General features: G+C 37.4%; 1 protein-coding gene across 11 annotated transcripts in view; it reads right to left on the bottom strand.

Annotated features, from left to right (window-relative positions):
- Positions 1-17,266, bottom strand: part of DYNC1I1 (dynein cytoplasmic 1 intermediate chain 1) — a 237,304-nt gene that overhangs the window by 176,302 nt on the left and 43,736 nt on the right. For 9 of the 11 annotated variants that reach the window (XM_072412905.1, XM_072412903.1, XM_072412913.1 and 6 more), the window contains 6 exons: positions 13,459-13,689; positions 7,412-7,528; positions 5,783-5,897; positions 5,096-5,186; positions 3,541-3,564; positions 1,953-2,012 (listed from right to left, as the gene is read on the bottom strand). In XM_072412905.1, the coding sequence (XP_072269006.1) occupies positions 1,953-2,012; positions 3,541-3,564; positions 5,096-5,186; positions 5,783-5,897; positions 7,412-7,528; positions 13,459-13,680 (629 nt within the window). In that variant the 5' untranslated portion in view covers positions 13,681-13,689. The remainder of the gene's footprint in view (positions 1-1,952; positions 2,013-3,540; positions 3,565-5,095; positions 5,187-5,782; positions 5,898-7,411; positions 7,529-13,458; positions 13,690-17,266) is intronic. The other 2 variants (XM_072412911.1, XM_072412912.1) reach the window with 2 other exon arrangements.

Below are 17,266 nucleotides of genomic sequence, written 5' to 3'. Positions count from 1 at the left end.
GGACCGTATAAAAAATGATATGAATACCCCCTATAGTACGAATACTAATCCTACACAATTGTAACCAACATAGGATGATGACACAAACAGGTGTATAACAAATTTCAGTTAAAGAAAATATTGCTGCTGCAGTTAAACTTATCCATCCTTCCCACAACTTCTCTTTTGCTGCATCTCTTTGTAGTTCTCTACACTGGCTTCCATTTCACCTTAGAATCAAATTCAAGCTTATGTGCTTTGCCTTCAAATCCCTTCATAGCTCTTGTCCCAGTTACCTTTCTGATCTGATAGAAAAATACCCCCCTATCCGCTATCTTCTCTCCTCCAATGACCTACTCATGACATCCTCACTCATAACCTCATCACATGTATGGGTCCAAGACTTGTCTTGTAAGCTCTTCGGGGCAGGGTCTTCTTCTCCTCCTGCGCCACTGTCTTTATCTGTCTGTCATTTGTAAGCCCTATTTAATGTACAGAGCTGCCTAATATGTTGGAGCTATATGAATCCTGTTTATTAATAATATTAATATTAATAATTTCTGCCAAGGAGAAGTAGCCTGCCCAAACATTATAAATACTGCCTACACTGTGCTGCCTCTGATTTATTTGCCCTAATTTCGCTGGTTCTATGCTATAGGCCACTCAGCTTTTTTTGCACTGCATGAGAAAAAAGCAACCAGTCCACTATCAGAAAACAACAGTTACCATCTAAAGGACTGATTTGTTATTGCTTTACAAGAATAGAGAAGATAGACGATCATGAATGGTTCAGCAAACCTGGAATAAATTTGGTAATTTTAAACTTTTAAACATTTGTCCAATATTAGGAAATTATTTTATGAAATATATTCTGGGTTTAGATACAAACAGAAAAATTAGAACGGAAGGGTCTGTAAAAAAATTGAAGTAAGCTCTTTTGTGCCCTGGCCCATGGCTGGAATTTAGCCAGCTTGTCCTGTAGGGCTGCATATTCTCTACATCTACATAATGTGAATATTTTTGTATTTAGAGCTGTCTCTGAGATTATTAGAGTGTTTTCTAGCCAGTCTCAGAAATGAGTAGAATGATGGTTCAGCAAACCTGAAATGAATTTGGTCATTTATAACATTTGCCAAATAATGAAAAGGTAGGAAATTGTAGGTAATTGCAAGAATTTTGTTACAATCTAAATGATAATGTTCCAAAAACATGTTTTGTCCAATATGATAAAATTTTTACATGTTTACTAAGTGTAAGCTACAATCCACACTAATATACCAATGGTACATCATTATAGTTCACCCACCCTTCATATATTAAATTTTGTTGTTGACAAATGAGAGGGTTCTCTCCATCATTTGCTCTGATGGACCCCAAAGACTGGGTCTGATTTATTAAAGCTATCCAAGTGAAGCTGGGTCAATCAGCAAACCTGGAATGGATCTGGTCCAGGAATAAAAACATTTGCTAACAAATATCAAATGACTTTTAGGAAATCCATTGCAGGTTTGCTGGATCACCCAGCTTCACTGATGAAAGTGTATCCTCTGCAGGCTTGGAGAGCTTTTTTAAATCAGGCCCGCTAAGTCTGACTTTTAGAGATGACCAGTATCATTCATGTAATGATATTCTTACTAGATACACAAAAAACATATACTGTAATGGTCTCTGAAGTCATGATCCAATTGGCTTTAAAATGGTGTACAAATGGTGTACAAATACCAGACAAATCGGCTCATTTTGATGTCTAGGACAATCAGCTTCCACCAGCTAGAAGCTTAAAAAGTGAAATTAAAATTCTAATTGCTATTGGTATCATAGACGCATTTCTTTCCTACACCTCCAGTGAGATGCTTGTCTCTCCCCATAGTATAAGACAGAAAATGGGCATAAACAGAGAAAAATCAAGACATGTCTCATATTTCCCATGAAGTAGATGAAATTCACATTAAATTCTAAAGGCTGGAACGTACCCAAGGTCAGACTCTGAATGCAGCTGCAGTACAGACGGGTCAGTATCCCACTGCAGGGTCCTGCTCATCGTCCAGAAAGCAGTTTAAAAAATATAAACAGACACTATAATTCCTGAAATAACAATGTTTAATGAATATAAAAACACATACAAAATACAAGGGAGAGCATGCATATACTGATGGATGAGATGAGTCAGTGATGGTAAATACCCAGCCTTAAAAAGAAACTTTCTGCATGAACAGCCAATAATCTACCTATAAATAAAAGATCCTGAAGCGTCAACTAAATTATTGAATTTTTTCCTACTTTATGTCTAATTTTAACAAGACAGCAATGTGAGAAAGGCAAACCGACTAACTAAAAGGGAGCATTAAAAAAAAGGTTTTGTTAGATTGAAAAAAATATTTTTCAACTCCATATGATGGTTTAGGATTTCAGAAATTGCTTATTTCATACAGATTTTAACCTTTGATACCTAGACCCCATAGGGATTCTGCATTCTTCCAGTGTTTGTGAAAGGTACCTCACCCAGATTGCATTTTGCATTGTGAATTATCTGCTATGATGCATCTTTCCCACCACTCCTCCTCTGCTGCATCTCTTTGTAGTTCTCTTTAATGGCTTCAATTTCACCTGCTTTGCCTTCAAATCCCTCCAAAGTTCTTGTCCCACTTACCTTTCTGACATGATAGAAAAATATCCTCCTAGCCGCTCTCTTGGCTCCTCCAATAATCTACTAATAACTTCCTCACTCATAGCCTCATCACATTAATGATTCCAAGACTTTTCTAGAGCTTCCCCGACTCTCTGGAATGGTCTTCCTATTCTTTTGTATATACTTCTATCCTATTCGGCTTGCTTCTACCTTCTGCACATTTAAAATATCACTTAAAACCCATCTTTTCAAACTCATCTACCCATCGTCTTCTATCTCTTAAACCCTCACTACTTCCCACCACTCCATATCTTCCCTTCTATTGTGTGCTACATTCCCCCACCTCTTAGATTGTAAGCTCTTCTGGGCAGGGTCCTCTCCTCCTGTGTCACTGTCTGTATCTGTCTGTCACTTGCCACCCCTATTTAATGTACAGCGCCACCCAATATGTTTACGCTATATAAATACTGTTCATTAATAAACGGATTACGCTGCCACCTAAGCAGAATAATATAGCACAATATGTGTCCCAAATACAAGTAAATCTGGAACAGATATTATTCAGTTCTATGTGCTTTGTAAGTGGCAAAGATGTCACAAAATATTGAACCTCCCGAGACTTCTTTTAAATTTAATGCAGTATTTTTCAATATTCTAATTACTCATTGTAGCTGATACTGGGGCAGAAGTGAGATTAGAAAAACCTACACTAAGTTTTTTAAATAGCTTATCCCACAGCAATATTACTGTAAACAAGCAACAGATTTACTATGAATATTTATCAAAAAAGATCAATTATTATCAGTATGGAATATGTATCATCCTGTTCACGCTGGTTTTACTTTATGAGACATAGATAGATTTATTATATGTGTTTTATTTTGCTAATATAAAGTTACTTCACTATGCAAAACACACAAGTGCTTTCTTACCCCATAAGGCCACTTTGAATATTCCTAAGAATAAGAAATAAGAATGGTTTAATATTAATCCATATTGAATAATAATAAAACACAGATGCACTGAGGCCTTCTAAGGCCAAACAAGCTACTGCAAAGATTGTGGGTAATAGGGGGTCACTGCTTGGGTCCCATCTAAACAAAATGTTGGCTAAATGCAGCTGTAATGCTTTGTAGTTTTTATACTTCCTTTTAACAGAAGGTCTATCAATAGGAATATGAAGATTGCCTTGCTGAACTCTACTTTAAAATACTAGAGGGGGTCATTTAAAAAGCAGTGGTATGGTCACAACCATATCACTGCTTAAAAAGAAACAAAAACAACAATTATCAAGCACATAGATGTACTTTGGGATTGTGCAGCTGGCAGAAAGCAACAAACAGAATGACATTTCTGTGTAAAAAATAAAATAGAGATGGAGAGGAGAGCAAGATTATGCCACCAAACACCTAGCACAAAATCACATGACCAGGTCATGTCCAACTACTGAGCAGAAAAAAACTATACTACACATCATGGCCCCATTTTTATGAATGAGAGTGTATTATAGCACAATGATGCATAACAGAAAGAGCATACTTCATATCGCTGTACCTGTTACATAAAAACCATGCAGCAAGCAAGTCAGAAGTTCTAATCTGCTTACTTTTAAAGCATAACAAAATTACTAAAGCAAGTCAGTTCCTTGGATTGCTATGGCAGCCAAGGAACTGACAATATTAGGATTTAGCAATGGAAGAATTAATGTCTTTTTAGGTTAACCTTCCTTAAAGCGATATGTCTTTGGTCTTTACCATTGCAGGACTGATGTACAAAGCTTAATCCCATAGCAACCCATCAAGCTGCTTCCTCGCATGAAACTTTATCAGCTGCATTTAGTTACTGTTTTTTTTTTTGGATCACCCAGGTTCACTGATAAAAGTGTATCCTCTCCAGTCTTGAAGAGCTTTAATAAATCAGGCCCTGTGTGTCAACTGGCTTTTGTTCATATCATGTGGGATTGCATTCCCATACAAGTGAATCTGAATGCAAAACCTAACAACATCTGTTTGAATGCAGGTCAGAAAGAGTCAAATGCACCTGCCAATAAATTCTGTTTCAAAAACATGGTATCAATAACATATTGCATCTGGCCCTTATTACAGTGTTATTTAGAGAAAGTGTCATGAATGTCAGTTTAAGTGACGACATGGATTTTTGCAGATCTGGAGCTAATGGATGTACTAGCATCATTGGGTATATCTGAAAATAAAATGTGACTCTTGAATTCTGGGCTATGATTTTAGCATTTTAGTCTTGTATATTGCAGAAAAATTTTGAGAATAACTACTATTATAATACTGGTTACAGCAATTTATGAGATGTATCCACATGCAAAAAAAAATGATGCAATACATGAAATGTTTATGTGAGGCATGTAGACAAAGTGCTGTGCTCAACATCACTAGAATGACTAACCAGGGCTCTAATATGCACTGTAAAGTATTCATAATATTTCCATTATAAAGGCTGAAATACAAATCTTACCGTCCCATTATTGCACCATCAACAGAGTCCTGGCTCCCAGCCTCGCTGGGTGTGCTTAATGATTTTGATGAAGGAGACATTGGGGTTGGAACTAAATAACAAAGGAAAACAAAATCAAATATGTGTGAGCTATTGCAGGCTCCTATCCTGTAATAAAATTACTTACAAAGTACATTAGAGGTACGTTTGAGCCTGCATTAGTTCTGGATGAAGAATATCTAGCATCATATAGCACTTTCCCCCCAGCCTGACTGTCTCTGATCCAGCCACATTATTTACTGGATTTCAGTTCTTTTAATCGTAGAGGCTCAGCATCACATGCAGGTGTTAACAGGGGCAGACTGCTTGCAAATGCAGCTTGTATCAGCATACCTACCCCTGCAAAATAACACTCACCCATCAAGGTATGTGTTTTTGTACTCCATATAAGTTAAATCCTAAATATAGAATTACTATAAAATACATTTTGAATTACCAAATCTATGAAACCTAATGCCACGCCTAAACAAGCACATCAATTTCTTACCAATCAGGAAGGCCATTCACTACATAGTTGTTAAGTGAGTTAAAGAGGATTCAGGTTGTGATTCGTGTGATAAGACCACATGTGTTGCAAGGCAAACCAGGAACCTCGTAGAAAGTTGCAAACAATCAGATGTCAAACAAAACAATGACGTATCTGAATACCTAAAGGTGGTTCTGGGGAGATCCCAATACTCTGCAGTAAAGCTTCTGTCTCACGTCTTTTACGGTCTAGATCGGAGTCTTCATGGATCGGCTCTATTTTTTGCTGTTGCTCTGCCTGTTTTAAGTAACATGTTGAAAATGTAATATATTACTTAGCAACAATATAAAGACACGGGTGCTTACCATTTTTTTCTGATCAAAATGCTAAAGAAACCATACAAATAATAACTGACTACACAATTGAAATAAAGGTAAAGATCAGCAGCACACAACATGGGCAAAAATATGCAGACTTGTTTTTTACTGTTATAGTGGAAATAAAACCCTCGATATTCACCTGTCCCTGCTCAATCTTCTCCCTTTTTCTCTTCCAGGTAAACTGATATAATGATTAATCCATCTTGATTGGCTGGGCTCGAATGACCCATTTCCTGTGCAGACGTGCGGGGCTTGATTAATTCCCGGCACGTGCAGGGGAAGCCAGGATTGTCAGGTATCCTGCATGCCCAGTTCAGCTTTTTGACAGTTACCCGGAGAGATCAGGCTAATACGGTAGGAGGTAATATTGCAAAGGGACATCTCCATTTCTGCAATAAAGCCCTGCCTGATTGTAAATTTTTAAAAGTGGAATAAAATATATTGGAGCAGAGCAGTATTTGCAGCTCACTAAGCTACAGCCTTAACGGCGGGGGCAGCAACAGGGTGCCAAGTGTTGGAAGGCTATCTACATCCCAGCACAAATGTAATGCTGACACTGACTGCTGAGTAAAGTGATCTCTTCTCTGACAGATATAAAGTAATACAAATCCTGACAGATGGAAAAGAGGAATTATCCCTTGAGAATGTGATCAGGTAAACTTTATCAATAAAGAAGGGGGGGGGGGGGGTTACTTAAAACACCAATGGATGGTGTTTATTTTAGCTGTCTCTTTGCGTTCTGATCTGAAAACTACTTTCCAGAAATTCTTGCACTGCCAAGTTGGTGATAAAGTGTAACATTCAGGAGTTATTCTTGCTATATGCAAGATTTTTTTCTGGTTGGATGTCACTGTTTAAGGCAATGGTGCACTTCCAACCTTGTGGTAACAGTGTATGTAGTTTTAGGTAGCTCCAAAAAAAGACTGATGAGGCCTAATGAAGGCCTGATTTATTAAAGCGCTCCAAGGTTGAATCCTGAACCAGATGCATTTCAGGTTTGCTGGATCACCCAGCTTCACTGGAGAGCTTTAATAAATCAGGCTCATGATGTGAGGAGTTTGGTGTGGAGGAACTTGAGGGACCTGAAAAACTCAACCCTACTAAACACCTTCAGGATGAAATGGAACCTAAAAAAGGAGCTGCATCTTCCTATCCAACATCAGTACCTGACTTCACAAATGCTCTTTTGGTTAACTCCCATGCATCTGCTCTGAATTTTAGGGATAAGTTATTCCACAATCCCTGAAGCTACAGGGTTCAATGAGGGCTTGTTTTGAGCTGTTACTTGGCATATGTGAATACTTAAATGCCATGGATGTACTGTATAAGTGGTTCTGGTTTTCTTACTACACCAGGGCCTAGTGGTTCGTAATAACCCCAATGGAAGATATAGTCTACATTTGGAACCAAAATTTCAAACAGTTCACTAACCTCTTTCTTTTTCCGCTCCTCCTCTTTACGTTTCTTCTCTTCCCGTATTTGAGCTAAACGCTGCTTCTTGCGTTCCAGTTCCGCTTTCAGGTCACTTTTGTCAGACATTATGAACTCCTACATGTGAAAATACAATCAGGTGAAAATGTCTATCAAATGTTAAATTTGTACACAGAGGCTGTAGAAAAAGGCTGCAGGAGATCAGCAGCATTGAGAATAAATAAAGGGAGGGGAACCAGTATAGTAAAATGGCAACCTTTTACAAATTTGGCAAAAGTCATCCAGAAATGAAAAGATTCACTTTATTGCTACTGATAATAACTTGCCTGTTTAATTTCAATGTTCAGAAGTTATTTTTTAAGTATGCTGAAACCCAGATTGCCCACTCGTTACATAGACATGCATGCTTCTACAAAATGTGTGCTTTTGGTACAAAAAAAAATATGTGACCTTACGTTTTCAAGTACATGTTGTCCCCTACTGAATTGTGTTCCTGCTCTAGCTAGTAGGTAAATGTCAGCAGTGTCATAAGTGTCCTTTTTAAGAAAAAGGTTTTACTATACCTTCTGGCCTGCCAGCAGTGCACCTGTGCCATCTAGTGGATATATAGTATAAAGAACATGCCTATAACCACCAGTCACCGGTTAGGGAATGCTGAAATCAAGTATCAGATCCTGATGACTAAAATATTTAAGCTGAAAAACTTTATTGATATACATTGTGTAACACACTGTGAACAAAATGCATTTATTTCACTGAAGTGCATTATTATTCACTTAAAGTGCATTATTTCACTGAAGACTGAGTCGCACTAAAACATAAAGAATGACCAAACCTATTATATAGTGACTTGTAATTATTATGCACCCCAGGGTAATGATTTATTAAAGCTCTCCAAGGCTGAAGAGGATACACTTTTATCAGTGAAGCTGGGTGATCCAGCAAACCTGGAATTGGTTTCTTAAAAGTAATTTGCTATTTGTTACCTGGACCAGATCAATCCCAGCTTCACTGATGAAAGTGTATGCTCTCCAGCCTTGGGGAGCTTTAATAAATCAGGCCCCATGTGTCTGTATGCACTCTTATACAACATATGGTCATGCTTTTGATGAGATGGTTCCCTGGGGGATCGTCTCCTAGACCTAGATCAGAGCATCAGTGGGCTCCTGGACAGTTTGTGCCATTTTCTGTTGGAACTGGATGCATTGATATGTGATGTCCCAAAGGGTCTTCATTGCAATCAGGTCTTGGTAAACATTGTGGCTAGCCAATAGCAATAATGATTTTGTCATGCAGGAAGTGCCTACACACTCTGGTAACATGGGGCAAAGTATTGGCCTGCACTAGGGGGAACTCAGACCCTACTTCAACAGTGCATGTTTTGACAATGGGTCTAAGGATTACATCCCGGAACCTAAAGCTACGTACACACTTCCAATTATTATCGTTGGTAAACGAACGACGAACGATCCTGCACGATATCTGCGAACGATCGTATAGCACCGATCCTGTACATACAGATAACGACACGATCGTTCGCAGATATTGTACACACGATAGATGCGATCGTTTGAACGATACAGGAAGTGACGTGCACCACAGGAAGTGAGCGAACGTTCGTTCACCGCGCATGCTCAGACCATGGACGATCAATGAACGACCGTACACACGATAGATGGTCAATGATCGTCGTCCAATCCGATCCGCCGGTCCGGTCGTTCATTTCCAACGACTATCCTCGTTCGTCGGCGTCGTTGGTTACTTTTTTTACAAACGATTTTTGCCCAATCGATCGTTCGTCGTTCGTTCGGCGTTCATTTCCAACGATAAAAATAAGAAGTGTGTACGCAGCTTAACACCAGTCAGGATACCATTAGTTAGCATGTTGAAGTCTGTGCTGCCCTCCAAGGATTTGCCATTCCAAGACTACCAGTGACTCACTGCTCATCACTGATCTACTTTTGAAATAATTTGTTCAGACACTAGAATTTTCTCCTTGTCACCTACCCATATGTATTGTTCTTTTATATCAAAGTTTGTCCCATTCCCATCTTTTTCTAGTTCATGATTTGTCTAAAGAGTCGTATCAATTTGGGAAACTTTGGTAAATATCACTATTACCTGTACAGTGCTGTAAAAATTGTTGGCACTTTATAAATAAAAGATAACAATAATAAGCATTTAGGTACAGATGAGGCTCCTCAGGAAACACAAAGCATTGCTGGTTATAGATAGAACCCGCCCTTCTTCATGACAACCCAAAAACATTCATAGCTTCTACTATATGGAGTATTAAAGATCTGAAAATTATATTAGAGTTATCTCCCGCAGAGGAAGCATGATCACAGAAATCTCTTCTTCTTGAGATTTTAGGGTTGTCTTATGGAACTCTAATTAAAGTGTGAAAAGTAGCATGAAATGCATGCTGAAATTTTGTGTACACACTTGTCAGAAGGACTTTTATCTGCCATGAATAAGGCTGTTTAGACAAAAATTGGTATGACAGTTTATGCCTTTGATTTTCTTTTATATGGAAATGCTAATATGAATGCAGTGATCAAGGTAAAAAAAAAAAAGACTGCATGTTTAAAATATCATGAAGAAGCAGAAAAATCTGATTTAGAAACTATGATGCCTGTAACATATTGCACATCTTGTTTAAACCTAAGCAGCACATAAAAACATAATCTATAGCATTGTATTAGGACCCATTCGCACCTCTGAACTGGTGAATTACATTAATGTATGTATGTAAATGCGTATTATTGTGTGTTGTGCTAAGGCTGTTTATTCAAATGAATAAGTTGTCAATGCATTCGGAAAAGATCAGACACACACCTTTGGTGCACTGTGCATTGGATGTTTTGAGGTGCAATTGATGATCAATGGCATTTCATCACACACATGTACCTAACACGTAATGCAATTCCACAATGCACCATACTGGAAACAGAAAACAGACTGGACAGGCTAAACTTGCTAGGCTAGACTTTTTCTGGTTTGTGTTTTGTTGTATCAATTTAGAAAACTTTGGTAAATATCACTATAAAACACACAAACACTGTAAAAATTGTTGGCACTTTATAAATAAAAGATAACATTAATAAGCATTTAAGTACAGACGAGGCTCCTCAGAAAACCCAAAGCATTGCTGGTCATGGATAAGACCCACTCTTCTTCATGACACCCCCAAACACATTCATAGCTTCTGCTATATGGAGTGTTAAATATCTGAAATTTATATTAGAGATATCTTCTACAAAGGAAGCATGATCACAGACTTCTTAAAACCATTTACACTTACCATTAAGATCAAATTCTTGGTTGCCAGTGCTCCCCAAGGTGAACATCCAGCTCCCCAAGAAGATTTGAGCAATGGATGTACTCCATGGTAAGATGAAAAAAAGTTATATTTTTGAAATGCTACTAAGTAAATTGACACATGTATGGGTCTATAGATCATCTCCAGTGACACAGACATATCAGAAACCACTTGAATGTGTAATTTTATCTAGCAGCGTTTAAACCAAAGGATTTGATTTTTTCTTGATTTTTACCTTGAAGTGCAGGCATTGTTTTTCTTCATTGAAGCCATACTGGGAAGGTATATAGAAATACTTGAATGCTGCAATTAGCTAAGGGCTCATTTACTTCTCTTAGTTGATGTGTGTTGTGAAATCTGACGTGTTAATAAGCAACATATTTGATGTGCATTAGCACATTGCAGGACAATTCACTACGAAAGGCATCCCAACACATTAAAGCAATACAGGTAAAGGCATGTGCATTGCAGCACACCACACTGCAAAATAATGCACTACCATGTGATGTCGTGAGCTCCATTGAAAAATAATAGTGCATTCAGGTTATTTTGAATGAAATGTCTTAAATAAAATGCACACTTATGTATAAAATGTTAACCCGTTATGTTAAAAAAATACACGTCGGTTTCATATGTATGCTTGTATAGGTATATAATTAATAAGGAGGAGAGAGAGACTCATGTCACAACTGTATTTGTGTTTTAGAGGGAGCAAAGAAAAACAACTGTTGTTAACTTACATATAAGGAAAAAAGATTATCCTTTCAATCCTCTAGGGGAGGCTATAATAGTTCTGTAAAACCAAATATTGCAAGGTTAGGCATTAGTTACGACAGATAATAATGCCTTCTAGATTGACTTATTTCTATAAATGTTAATGACATACTACATTTTGCACTTTTTTAGGACAGTTGTGTGACAAATTGGGACCTTTTCCTCTTTGACACTTTTTTAGAGATGTTGGCATTGTCGATCATTATACTGTGAGTGTAGTGTGTTGTGGAGAAGCTCTCCTAGGGGGCAGGTCCATGACATCCTGAACTTGCATGACATCCTTAGTGTTCAACGTTGACTAAGGACATCTAGTGGAGAGACAAAAATACTTTTGGGACTTCACTTTAAACTTTAAAAATGAAACTCCTTGTTCTCAGTTCTAAACATTGTAGTACTAGCAAATGCAGACTCTTACTTCCTGGTGTTTAATAAAGGTTCACGATTATATTTCCTTAGGGTCGAGTTATACATAAGCACTGCTTTAGTAAATGCCTGTGCATGTACATCACATTTTATTGTAACACAGCATCTCATTCATTTATATGGGCTGTTTTATACTCCACAGTGGTCCAAAAATAAAACTATTAGTATTATTAGTATATTGCCCAGGAATGCACTGCAGTGTTCTCTACTGAGGTGGAACTAGTCATAAATGTCACAGTGCAATGTGCCTAGTGGAGAGGAGTTGACATAATAATGATTCAATATTTTAAACATCATCATTATTAGAGGGGTTATGCTAAAAAGTTGAAATCACCAAGGTCTTGTTACATCAACATGGTCATTTGATCTGGCTTTCCAAAGAAGAAGATTTTATATACTGTAGGTCATCTCTTGGATTGTAAGCTATACTGGCCACGGTCCTCTTCTCCTGTGTCACTGTCAGTGTCTGTCTGTCATTTTCAACCCCTTTTAATGTACAGCGCTGTGTAATATGTTGGTGCTATTTAAATAATGAATGAATAATAGTTTAGTAATAAATACACTATATGAATAACATTTTATGGATACCTGGACATCAAACCTTTATGAGCTTTGACCTCCCACTCCAAAATCATGTACACTAATATGGAGCTATTTCCCAGGTTTTTGGAGTTTGCCTGTGGGAATACCCCCTTCCCATTCGCCATCTGTGAGGCCAGGTACCGATGTTGGATAGATTGGTTCAAAATTAGCATCCCAATTCATCCCGAAGGCATTTATCTCTCCACACCAAACTCATTAGACAAATCTTTACGGAACTGGCTGTGTCCACAGGTAATAGAATGGAACAGAAAAGGGCCTTTACAAAACGAATAGTACCCTTTCCTGGAAATACCCAAACTTTTCATTTGGAGGAGTGTCCACATCTTTCTGGACATATGGTTAACAAACATTTGGTTAAATTGCACGAGTCTCAAAATAACAGATGAATGATGAAAAAGGGGTTCTTTTTTATATAAATTTTTGGATAAAGAATATTTACTAACTAACTTAGTTGATCCCTTTTTTAAAATCCTATTTGCTTAGTGACCTAGTAAGGAGACAAAAAGACCTCATTGTGTATTCAAAATCAATCAACTTGTTATAAAATTTCTAATGAAATTACTGTTTTGTGTAATGCCTGCCTATCATGTACTTAAACAAACAAAAGCAGTGAAGTGAAAACTTCACTTCAGCCTGTAATTACAGAAAAATGTGATAGCATACAGCAAATGGCAGCTAAATACATAATTCATTCTCTTGGTGACAGCTGCAGGGTTCCTCAAAACAATAGTAACCATCTGGAAAAATAAATGTTCAGGCAGAAAATCCAACCAACGAGCTTTTGAAATGTAACCACGTTCAGAGTCTACAAGATGAATCTCCTAAACAAAATTGTAAATACTTTATGATCAGGTCACTGAATTTGTATGTCTTGGGTAAAGTGGGCTTAGTGCAGTCTGTATTTTTGTATTCATTATGTTCTTACCTGGATTTTCTCAGGCAGAGCTGGCTCTGCAGCAGTAGTCTGTGTCACTGAAAGAGATTCCGGCACTTCTTCCTTTACACGTCTCGCCTTGGATGGCGCAGTGCGGCCTGGCTTCTCCTGTGATTTGGTAGCCCTGTCTAGGGTGCTGCTGGTTGCAGCTGCTGGGTTTTCTGGTTTCTTCAGATCTTTTTTCTCTTTTGAAACTTTTCTTTTAGGGGGCATCACAAAAATCTAATATTTTATTGAGAAAGAAAGAGAGAGAAGTGGCTGTAAAATTGAGAAAGTAAACACACAAATACGCTTGCTTTATTATTCTGGTGAATTAACTGATTGAAGCTTTTCAGTACAACCATGAAGTATAATTGGGCTCCACTGTTGCTTTCACCATCCCACTCCTTTTTTGGTCTGTCATACATACCACTCAGTGAAAGGACTTCCACATTTTACTAACCCAATGTCAACTTACCCAATGTCAGAGATCTGCTATATATATGTAAGTAGATATGTTTTATGGAATTGGATTTTTGTAAAAGTCATAAGTGTCTTAATTTGATTAATATAGTTGGTGTAAATTATTTTGTTATTGTAGGTCTCTGTGTTTCCCGAAGAAGCAGAGTTCTGCGAAACGCGTAGAACAAATGAATAACAACATTAAAGTGACCTACTATGAGATGCAGTTAAATGGATATACATTTGATTTACACGTAGTCCCCGGGTTACATACAGGATAGGGACTGTAGGTTTGTTCTTAAGTTGAATTTGTATGTAAGTCGGAACATGTACATTATTTTAATGAATGCAATTAGGACAGATGTTTGTCTCAACATATTTTTAGGCAGCATGGTGTCAGTTACTGTATAAAATCCTCACTGTAAGTTAATCACAAACAAAGCAAAAAAAAAAAAAATAATAACTTTATGGAGCCTAGACATTCAATAACTTCTGGAGCAAGCTGTGCTTTCATATGCAAAAAGAAACAACTGCAAAATTGTCTTGGTCCAAAGAGTTACACGAGGCTGCAGAAAGAGCTCACTCCCCTAAAGATCACCCACAACCTCAGCTGTGTTTAGCTAAAGATTTCTTCAGCAAAGCCTCCATCCTGTTCATATCTATGTTCGTACCTAGGAGGCATCCAAGTGCTGGATGACCCTAACCCGGGGACTACCTGTAATTGTTATTTTAATTGTGATAATTAAACTTTCTTTTATTTATGCTTGTTTTAACAGTGATTAATGGAAATTATTGTAGAAACATGCCTAAAAAAGTTTCAAAGAATTTTGTTCTCACTGTTCTCCTAACCTACATTGATAAATACGGGATGTGGAATATGAATTGACTTGAAGGTGGACTGCAAAATGTATTCAACCATGTTTGTATTTTGAATGACTGATTGACTGTATGGGGTAAATCAGCTAATGCTAGTTCATATGTAACTGTAAAATACCTTATAGTAAGGAACGCCTGTGATGATTCTGTTATTTCTATGTTCCTTAAGAGTAATATTAATGCAAATGGTGGCAAAAAGTGCTTCTTATTGCAGAAAAAGAGATGTTTCCACTTGGGAAATCTTCTTGTTGGAAGAGCTGATTCCTTACATTGTAGAAGAGTTCTTTTAGGAAAGGCAAATATCTCTGCAACCATTCATCTTAGGAGAACATATTTCTAACTATGATTACATCAAGTGGTAATCTTTTGTGAACATCGGACCACAAAACCTACTTATATGACCAAAGGTTTGTTGCATTTTCATTGTTGCTGGTGAAGGGCCATTTATCTTTCCAACATAGCTGCACTCTTGTTCAAAAAGCCAGGTTTGTAAAGATAATATTATGGTGTTGATCTTAAATGAAGTGCAGTTACATTTCTTACATGGGCGGCTGGGTGGCTCAGTGGTTAGCACTCTGGTCCTTGCAGCGCTGGGTCCAAGGTTTTAACCTCGGCTAGGATGCTATCTGCATGGAGTTTGCATTGTGTATTTTAGCCCTAAGCTGTGAGGTCTCTCATAATATTAAGAAAGCACCCATACACAAAACTAGTTATATCTTTTTCTGTGATTTAATTTTAAAGCCAAACTGCAGGCAGATTCCAATTTAATTCCAGTTAATGATGGTCCCTCAGGTCCCTTAGAATCTTAAGAAATACTCCCGAGAGTATGAGGAATTACATTTAGTAAATGTGCACCCTGATGAAATAATTAGAAGTTCTGTTTTCAAAAGAAAAATTCAGACAAATATGGATTCCTCGTGATCCACATAAATATTGTTTAATGGGTGTAATAAAGATACCCCTGGCTAAAAGTCAAGCAGTTTGGATGTAATTATTGTCCATAGATGTCAAAGTTTGGGCCTCACTCATCTAATTGCAGATGCAATCTAATTGCATGGTCACAGTGAAATTGTCACCATATTATTATACAAAATTAGAAGTAGATACAATATTAATCAGGTAATTAGTAAAAATACACAAAGTTAATATATATATTCTACATCATATAGATAGATAGGAAGATAGATAGATAGATAGATAGATAGATAGATAGATAGATAGATAGATAGATAGATAGATATTATCATAATTTACGATCACTCAATGGCTCTGTACAGACTGTTTAGTGATTGATTAATGATAGGCGGCCTGTTCTGTTCTATGGAGATGATATAGCAAAAGGCTAGCACCAACATATTACACAGCGCTGTACAAATACCATAGTCATGTCACTTACTGTCCCACAAAGGAACTCACAATCTAATGTCCCTACCATAGTCATATGTCTTTAATACAGTAAATTTTTTTATTTTTTTGAGTGGAAGCCAATTAACTTAACTTCATGTTTTTTTTGGAATGTGGGAGGAAACCGGAGTACCTGGAGGAAACCCATGCAAACACAGGGAGAACCTGCAAACTCCATGCAGATGGTGCCCTGGCCAAGATTCGAACTAGGCACATTAGAAAAGTTTTAGGACTGCCCCTAGGCAGCTTGATGTTCCTGTGAAAACACTTGTAAAAAATATTAAGAAATGTAAGGTCCATGTGACTGTAGCCAACCTCCCTGGATGTTGATACAAGAGGAAAATTGACCCCAGAATGGGCAGAAGGAAAGTGAGAACAGTAGACCAAATTCCAATGACAATTTCCAAAGAGATACAAGCTGATCCCCAAGGTAAAAGTCCATCAGTGTCTGATTGCATCATCCATTGCTTTCCCCATAAAAATGTTGATATCACCGGCTTGGGACCTATGAAGTCCTTAAAGGAAACATCTTCAGGGGACCACTAGCATAAGAGAAAAAAGCCAGCATGAAAAGTCATAAGGTACGTAAAGTGCTTAATAATGGTACCCTGGCAGCTTGGAGGTTACTACCTTGGAATGATCATTAAAATTTTTTTCCTGGAGTTCAACATTATGCCAGAATCAGACCTTGGATGCTGTCACTACTCTGTCTTATTATTATTATTATTATTATTAAACAGGATTTACATAGCGCCAACATATTACACAGCGCTGTACATTAAAAAAGGGGTTGCAAATGACAGACTAATACAGACAGTGATACAGGAGGGGAGGACCCTGCCCCGAAGAGCTTACAATCTAGTAGGCATCGGATTATTCATTTGCTAAAAACAGCTAATAAATAAAAAATTCTGCTAATACAGGCACACAACTATTTGTCACTTATTTGATCTTTTTGACACACTTGGGAGCTGGGAGATAATACAAGCTTATTTTCAAGTTCAAAACAAACCTATACCAAACTGTTATTTTACATTCACGCTCAAACTGTAAAGCTTTTACTAGAAGAATTCTACAT

Source organism: Pyxicephalus adspersus, chromosome 5 (assembly GCF_032062135.1).
Source record: "Pyxicephalus adspersus chromosome 5, UCB_Pads_2.0, whole genome shotgun sequence".
Lineage (NCBI taxonomy): Eukaryota > Metazoa > Chordata > Amphibia > Anura > Pyxicephalidae > Pyxicephalus > Pyxicephalus adspersus.
The sequence above is the reverse complement of the archived record's forward strand: the minus strand, read 5'-3'. Positions and strand labels throughout refer to the sequence as shown.